This window comes from Heteronotia binoei, chromosome 7 (assembly GCF_032191835.1).
Source record: "Heteronotia binoei isolate CCM8104 ecotype False Entrance Well chromosome 7, APGP_CSIRO_Hbin_v1, whole genome shotgun sequence".
Taxonomy (NCBI): Eukaryota; Metazoa; Chordata; class Lepidosauria; order Squamata; family Gekkonidae; genus Heteronotia; species Heteronotia binoei.
The window spans coordinates 113,547,581-113,556,430 of record NC_083229.1 but is presented as its reverse complement, the minus strand read 5'-3'; the positions used below and the strand labels follow the sequence as shown (position 1 = coordinate 113,556,430).

The 8,850-nt window shown below is 45.1% G+C and overlaps 1 protein-coding gene across 1 annotated transcript in view; it reads left to right on the top strand.

Annotated features, from left to right (window-relative positions):
- The first annotated feature begins 250 nt into the window (after positions 1-250).
- Positions 251-8,850, top strand: part of GFOD1 (Gfo/Idh/MocA-like oxidoreductase domain containing 1) — a 70,017-nt gene continuing 61,417 nt past the window's right edge. The window contains exon 1 of the mRNA XM_060244228.1: positions 251-509. Coding sequence (XP_060100211.1) covers positions 257-509 — 253 coding nt within the window. The 5' untranslated portion in view covers positions 251-256. The remainder of the gene's footprint in view (positions 510-8,850) is intronic.

The window sequence follows — 8,850 nt, the reverse complement described above, 5'->3', positions numbered from 1 at the left end:
TGGAGGCGGCGAGGGCTTTGCTGCTGAAGAGGGGAGCGCGGCGAGGGCGCACAGCCAGCCGCCGCCGCCGCCACTGCAGGGCTTGGGAGCCGCTCGTCCCCCGCCGCCAGCGCTGCAGCAGCCGCCTCCCCCAGCCGGGGCCGGGCGCCTTGGGCGTTGCAAGCCCGCCGCAGCGCTCTGCTTGCGGCTCGGCGTGAAGCGGCGGCGGGGAAGGCCGGGCGCCGAGGCGAGGCGGAGGGAGCAGCCCGCAGCAGCCATGCTGCCGGGGGTGGGCGTGTTCGGCACCAGCCTGACTGCCCGGGTCATCATCCCGCTGCTGAAGGACGAAGGCTTCGCCGTCAAGGCGCTGTGGGGCCGCACGCCCGAAGAGGCCGAGGAGCTGGCCAAGGAGATGAGCGTCCCCTTCTACACCAGCCGCATCGACGAGGTCCTGCTCCACCAGGACGTCGACCTCGTCTGCATCAACCTGCCGCCGCCGCTCACCAAGCAGATCGCCGTCAAAACTCTGGGTGAGTGCCTGGCCGGGTGGGTGGGCTTGGGAGCCCTTTTTAAACGGGGGAAGGAAAGACCTCTCGGGTGACCCTAATGGCCACCAAGACTTCTCCTTCCAAAGGAAGGTGCCAGGGGTCAACAGTGAGATATAGGGCCGGCCCTGTCACTTGACAAACTAGGTGATTGCCTAGGGCGCTGGGCTTCTGGGGGGACACAAAATTGGGCATCCCTATGTGCCTTGGTGATGTTATCAGTGTGCCAGGAAGGGGGTGGGGGGTGGGACGCCAGAAATTAGCCCTGCCTAGGGTGCCAGACAGTGTAGGGCTGGCCTTGGTCTGCATCCTTCTGGCATTTCCCCCCTATCAATGGTCTGCTTCTTGGGTTGTCAAGATGGGTCTGCAGAATATGCTCAGAGGTGCTGTGTTCTTAGGATGACTGCTTCTGAGTGGTCTGCTCTTTGGTCAGGGCCAGCCCCGACGCTAGGCAAGCTGGGCAGTTGCTTAGGATGCTGGTTTTCCAGGGAGTGCAGAATTGGGTGCCCCCCATATGACTTGGTGACATGGAGAGGGGACAGAAGTTAACCTTGCCTAGTTTGCCAGACAGTCTAGGACTGGCCCTGTCCTTGGTTACGCATGTGGGGGTCAAGATGGGTCTGCACATGCTCTGTGTTTAGGATTGCTGCTTACGAATGGTCCGCTCTTTGGTCACTCCTTGGGAGGCTAAGATAGGTCTGCACGCGCTCAGAGATGCTCGTGTTTAGGATTACTGCACATGAATGGTCTGCTTATTGGGAGGTCAAGATGGGTCTGCACATGCTCAGAGGTGCTCTGTGTTTTGGAGCAGTGCTTATGGCCTGCTCCTTGGTTACTCATTTAGAGGTCGAGATGGACCCACACATGCTCTGTTCTTAGGATTACTGCTTATGACATTGCACTCTATCTCTGTGTGTGTGTGTGTATGTGTAAGAGACAACCACATGAACAAAGCCCTCTCCATTTTGGTCAGTCTGTAGCTCAGAGTATCTGTTTTGCGTATAGAAGGGCCCAGGCTCAGTTCCTCGTATGCCCCGTTAAAAGGAGGAGATAGGAGATGATGTGAAAAACCTCTGTGTGGGATCCTGGGAGAGCTGTTGCCAGTCAGAGTAAACAATACCTACTGGTAGGGGCCAGTGGTCTGCTTCTGAATAAGGCAGCTTTATGCCTCACTGCTCAGTTCTGTGATTAACAAGATGTTCCACTGTTGGTCTTCAGTTGACCAGCTAGATTCTAATTCAGTAGCACCAAGGGAAGTTCCACTCTCAAAAACGTTCGCCCAGAAAGGCTTGTTGGTGTCTAAGGTGTTACTGTGTTGAAGCTCAGATTAAGCCCCTGAGGTTCAATTAAACAATGAGTTTGGAGGATCAGCCCCACGTCTCTACTATTCTTTGGGGTTTGGTTACGTTTATTTGTAAGGTGTGACAGAAACATCAGGTCAGAAACATCCTATTTTTCCTAAAAGCCTTTTTCTTCAAGTTTTAAGATGTGTAGTTTGCAGTTATTTAAGGTTGAGGAAAAGGCCCGTCTGCAAATGTACTCTTTTTTCTGGTTCTATCTATGTCTAGCTCCAGGCATTCAAAAAAGGTTCCAGCCGGTATCCTGATGAACTTTCAAATGAAATGTCATCAGAAAGTGACCAAGAATAATTTACTGCCCCAGACTAGTAACACAGCACATCCATCACTCTTCTGCTATTTCATAATACTATCTCATGAGTCATTGATATTTTTTTTAAGAAAAACATTATTTCTGGATTTATATCAATTGACAATACAATGGCACTCAACTTACAGCTAGGACCTTCCGCCCCCCCCCCCCCCCCCCAGGTGCTGGTATCTGTTTCTCCTGTTAGATTTTGAATATTGTAATTCATGGAAAATACCCACAGGCAGGCTTTTTAAACTGTGGGGAGATTCCATTCTTTTCCAGACACACCCAAAGTTTCTTCCTGGTCAGGACAATTCCTTATCCTGAATAAATTCTTTGAAGACATAACACCTGTGTTTGTTTGCTTATCACATTTACCTCCTCCTTTCTTTTTAAGAAGACCAGACCAGAATGTAAAAGCCTTCTCATGTTCTACCTTCATGTGAAAGAAGGATTGTGAACAGCTTTCCAGAAGCATTAACCTAATTTTTTTTTTAATGTACCATGGTTCTAAGCTGGGGTTCGTTTTGTAGAAAAATAGGTGGTGGAGCTCATCCAGGGATTGTTATGCAGCTGTGCCCACTATTCAGTGGACAAGGTGGGGAGGGAACCCTCTGAAAGGTTCAGGAGTTGCAATCCTGTGAACTCCTGCTGAATCCTTGAGAGTTCTTGAGAGCCAGTTTTGGTGTAATGGTTAAGTGTGCGGACTCTTATCTGGGAGAACCGGGTTTGATTCCCCACTCCTCCACTTGCACCTGCTGGAATGGCCTTGGGTCAGCCATAGCTCTCTTATCTGGGAGAACCAGGTTTGATTCCCCACTCCTCCACTTGCACCTGCTGGAATGGCCTTGGGTCAGCCATAGCTCTGGCAGAGGTTGTCCTTGAAAGGGCAGCTGCTGTGAGAGCCCTCTCCAGCCCCACCCACCTCACAGAGTGTCCGTTGTGGAGGAGGAAGGTAAAGGAGATTGTGAACCGCTCTGAGACTCTTTGGAGTGGAGGGTGGGATATAAATCCAATATCTTCATCTACCTCACAGGGTGTCTGTTGTGGGGGAGGAAGGTAAAGGAGGTTGTGAGCCGCTCTGAGACTCTTCGGAGTGGAGGGTAGGATATAAATCCAATATCTTCTTCTTTGAGGCCTGGTTCTAAGGAATTAGTTACTATATCAGTGATGGAGGGTGACGTATCTCCTGTTGTTCCAGAGGCATATTGATCCTGATGGGCAGTGTTGCTTCTCCAGGTGTGTTACAGCTCTCAAAAACAGGTGCAAATAGTATCTTAAGTTTAAAGCATATGTAACACAGGTAGCAATTATTTGATTTCTAGAAAGATCTCAGTCTCATGTGTTTTTCAGTGTCTGTTTTCTTGTGCATTTTCAATTGATATAATTATTCCCCCCCCCCTTTTTTTTGCTGATTATCACATCGCATATAGAATCATGGGATTGGAAGGGACTTCCAGGGTCATCTATCCAGGGTCACCTTGTCCAACTCTCTGCACAAGGCTGGACATTCACAGCTACCTCCCCCCCATGCCCCCAGTGACCCCTGTTACAAGCCCAGAAGATGGCAACATACAAACACTTCCAGGATCACTGGCCAAACTGGCCTGGAGTTTGATTGGTGGTGATCAGCGTTTCCCTGGGCATATAAGAAAGAGCCACAAGAACTACACACTGATGCAGTCTTTCCTGTCCTCCCTCTCATGATCCGCCTAAGTTCATGGAATCAGCATTGCTGTCAGATGGCTGTGTTTAAAACCATTAAAGAAGGAGAGCTCATAACCTTCCGAAGAAGCCTGTTCCTCTGAGGAACTGCTCTGTCAGGAAGTTCTAAGTGTCAGGAAGTTCCTCCTAATGTTTAGCTGAAACTCTTTTGATTTAATTTAAATCTGTTGGCTCTGGTCCAACCTTATGGGGCAACAGAAAACAACTCCGCACCATCCTCTACATCAGTGGCCCCCAGCCTTTTTGGCACCAGGGGCTGGTTTTATGGAAGACAATTGTTCCACGGACCAGTGGGGTGGGGGTGCTGGGGTTTTTGCTGCCCCAGGCTGCCCCCAAGCCCACACCCCATCCTTGCCCCATCATGGGGGTCTTTAAATAAGGAGCAGGCAAAAGTCTGTGCCTCACTCTGTGGCCCGGTTGCTAATGGGTCACGGACTGGGGGTTGGGGACCCCTGCTCTACAGGACACCCCTTCAAGTTCTTGAAGAAGGTAATCATATCACATCTTTTCTCCAGGCTAAACATACCAAACTCCTTCAGTCATTCTTCATAGGACTTGGTCTTTAGACTCCTCATCATCTTTGAGCCGGTTTGGTGTAGTGGTTAAGTGTGCGGACTCTTATCTGGGAGAACCGGGTTTGATTCCCCACTCCTCCACTTGCACCTGCTAGCATGGCCTTGGGTCAGCCATAGCTCTGGCAGAGGTTGTCCTCGAAAGGGCAGCTGCTGTGAGAGCCCTCTCCAGCCCCAGGGTGTCTGTTGTGGGGGAGGAAGGTAAAGGAGATTGTGAGCCGCTCTGAGACTCTTCGGAGTGGAGGGCGGGATATAAATCCAATATCATCATCATCATCTTCTTCTTCTTCTTCTTCTTCTTCTTCTTCTTCTTCTTCTTCTTCTTCTTCTTCTTCTTCTTCTTCTTCTTCTTCTTCTTCTTCTTCTTCTTCTTCTTCTTCTTCTTCTTCTTCTTCTTCTTCTTCTTCTTCTTCTTCTTCTTCTTCTTCTTCTTCCTCCTTTGGACATGTTTCAGCTTATCAACATCACTCTTAAATCATGGTGCCCCAAACTGAACACAGTACTCTAGGTGAGGTCTAACTGAGCAGAGTAAAGTGATATTACCATTTCACTTGATCTGGATGCTATATTTCTGTTTATATAGTCCAAAATCGTATTTGCCTTTTTAGCTACTCCATCACACTGCTGACTCATGTTCAGTGTATGGTCTACTACGACTCCTTTTTGCACATACTACTGTCAAGACCAGTCCCCCCCCCCCTCCCGTCCTATAATGATGCATTGGACTTTTCCTTCCTAAATTCAGAACTTTACATTTATTTTCCCTTGACATTAATTTTATTGGTTTTAGTCTAGTTTTCCAGCCTGTAAAGATCATCCTGTATCCTTGACTCTGTCTTCTACCATATTTGCTACCCCTCCCAATTTAGTATCATCTGCAAATTTAATAAGCATTCCATCTATTCTTTCATCCACATAATTTATCAAGATGTTGGACAAAACACTAACCCTTATCCTCCTTTCCCCCCTTCTTGAAGAAGGGGTCATCAGTTGTCTGCCTCCAGTCATCTGGCACATTGCATGTTTTCCAAGAATTCTCAAAAATAATGGACGGAGGCTTGGAAATTACATCTGCGAGTTCTTTTGGATGCAATTAATCTGGCCCTGAGGACTCAGTTTCATTTAAAGAAACTAGGTGTTCATGTACTATACCTATGCATCTCCCTTCCCTCACCATGTGTTCTGTTTTTGCCATGTTGAGCATTGTTTCCCTTGCAAGAGAAGACTGAGGGAAAGAAGGAACTGAGCAGTTCTGCCCTCTCTTCATATAGTTTCATATCCATTTAACAACAGTGTATATCTTCTTGCCATCATTTCCATTTTTCAAACTATGACAACCTTGCAATTGATGTTTCTGGAGTGTCTAAAACAGGAAAGCAGAAAAAGCAGGGCAGGATGATGTGGCCTTAACTTGCCACCCTTTCCTGATCCCTGCTACTATCTCTTTAATATTAGAGCAGAGCAGAGCAGAGCAGAAATATTTATTGTATATAGCCAAAGGCCATCACAATGGAAAATTAAGAACATAATGATAAAAACGCCAAACAAAACTAAAAGCATCATCAAAAAAATCTGTCACAAGATACACAAACAATTAATATTAAATTACAGAAATATAATTACTGTTAGCCTCAACCATAATAGACCTGATTAGTTACAAAGATTGGTATAGGATAAAGTTATAAACACCTAAAATGAAACCAGTTAGTTATAAAATTTATTTACTGAGACAGCAGTCTTGGCCGTAATTTAATATTAGCCTGTTACAAAGAGATTAAACAGGTATCTTTTAACCTCTCCTTTTTAGGAAAAAAGTAACAATTTTTTTTGCATCACCTGATGTTAAAGATATCTTTTGCATTTTAAACAGCAGCTTATTGCAAAGAAATGAAAGCGTTGTTAGAAGAGAGAGGTGAAAGAACTTCACTTATTTAATTTCTCTTTCACAAACAAAATTTCAATTTTCTTTCTTGGAAATAACTCTCTGCAGTCTGTGGTAGTGTAAGGAATGATGGGAAATTGCAGTGGAGAATGCTGGGATACTGTCGCATGACTTATGCCAGCTACCCTCCCCCAGCAGGCTTCCTTCCAAACCAGGAAGTTAAGTAGATGACGCTTTTTAAAGCACAGAGATAAATATGATCATGTCTTTACATCTTCCAGAGTTGAAGACAGAGAGGATGATGTACAAATTGGTAATTCTGACGACACATCCTAAATAGATCCTTGTATTTCCTCCTGCAGCTTCACGTGGGGAGATACACATATTTTTTTCTTTGTAGAAAAAGCCCAACAGGAACTTATTTGCATAATGGGCCACACCCCCGACGTCACCATTTCACACAGAGCTTTTAAATAGAAAAGGCCCAGCAGGAACTCATTTGCATATTAAGCCACACCCCTGACTCCAAACCAGCCTATGTGTTCCTGCTCAAAAAAAGTCCTAGAGATACATAAACTTCTAATGTTCCTTTCCCTGCAGAAAAGCAAAATAAAACATCCTGGGTTGGGACAATAGAAAGTCGAACAGGAAACAGAAATGGTAAGGCACTGGTAGTTCTTGTCGGCCATCCTTATTTCTATCATGTCTGAAATCACCCCTAGAAGTCAGAAACATTATCAGATGCATGTTGGGAAACTGCACATAATCAGGGCTTTTTTTTGTAGAAAAAGCCCAGCATGAACTCATTTGCATATTAGGCCACACACCCCTGATGCCAAGCCAGCTGGAACTGCGTCCCTTCCTGCTAAAAAAAAAAGCCCTGCACATAATACTATAACAGAAAAATAAAATATTTGCAAAGGTGACTTAAACCAGGTGTATTCTAAGGGCATTACTGAAAAGTAGACCCCCTACCATGAAAAAATAGATCCACACATACATAAAATATTCCACTTTGGTTAACAAAGTAATCAAAATAGAAATCCTTTGACCTTTTGCATCTCTCGTTTATAAAATGTTGGGTCCCCCCCCCCCCATCAGGATCAATTTTTGTGGGTTTGATATTGGAATTTTACAGACTGAGGCCAGACATTAGCCCCTGTAAGTGCAAGCAACATTTGGGAAAGGATATTACTAGTCATGTGAGTAATTGACAAAAATATTTTTAGATTCTCGGATCAAATTCTGGCTATTCAGTCGTGTTGGCTGCTTGCCAGGTACCCTTAGTGGATCATTACTGTTTACGGTTTACAGTAAAGCCGCTTTACCCACCAGAGTCAGGCAGACTAGTAGTGCCAAAGATTTACTACTGGGATAAGTAGTAAGTCCAGTCTGAGTGCAGAAAGACTCTTACTGCCTGCTCCTGAACACGTTTACTCAGAAGTAAGTAATATTCATAGCAATGAGCTTGATTCCAAGAAAGCATTTGTGAGGTCGGGATCATAGGATCTCTGTGCAGAGTGGATCTTTGCGTTAAATGTGAATGTGTCCATCTCCAACAAAAAAGTTCTCTTTTTATATATGAATATATTTATTGTTTTAGTCATTTACATTGAGCTTATCCTTTTTCTCATACAGAGTATACATGTGAATCTCTATCTCCCTTTACAAGGTATTCTTGCTCGGTCCTTTTAGTTTAAATGTTCTTATATCAGTCCATATTGAGGTCTTCTTGCTTCCAAGTAGTACCGTCGTTCTTTAGTCTTCTCCTTCTAGGCCTTTATTAAGTCCATTTTCTCTTTCACCTTCATATTCTTGTCACTTCCGAGCTTTTCCTGCCCTGACGATAGGGATGAGAATGTTTTAGTACATAGGATTTGATTTCCTATCACATTCATCAATCTATTTTTCTTCCCTAATCCCTCCCTCCCTCCCTTGCGTGCTCAACTTTCTAGCCAGGGGCACAAATTAAGAAGCTTCCACCGAATGTCCCGCCGTTGACCTTCTAGTGACCACTTTAAATATGGATACCATTTCTCCTTTCTCCTTTTTGTTTTTGACCCCCATTGTTCATCATGATTAAGCATGGCTATAATGTCCGACTGAACATATTCAAATAAATAATTATGCCAGTTTTGCTCCGTCCATTTGGTTTTATCCTCCAACAAAAAAGTTCTCAACTTTTCTGGATACACTATCAAGCCAGCTCTGGAGAAGTACTCCTTGTACTGCATTGTCTTGTACTTGGGATGCTTAGAGTTTCCCTGGACCTATCAGAATGTGTAAGTGACACAGCCTTTCCCTTTCATAATATAATATAGTGGGATACATTACACATAATAAATGTTTGGGGCAGCTGTGATGAGATATTCAGAGAATGCATGTTAAAGACAAGCTCTAAATGGTGGCAATGGGAAAGGAAGTAAAGGTAGATGGTAGGGTAGGCATTAGTGAATCACCAAATGGCTGCTAACAGACCGGCACTTTGTGCCGTCAG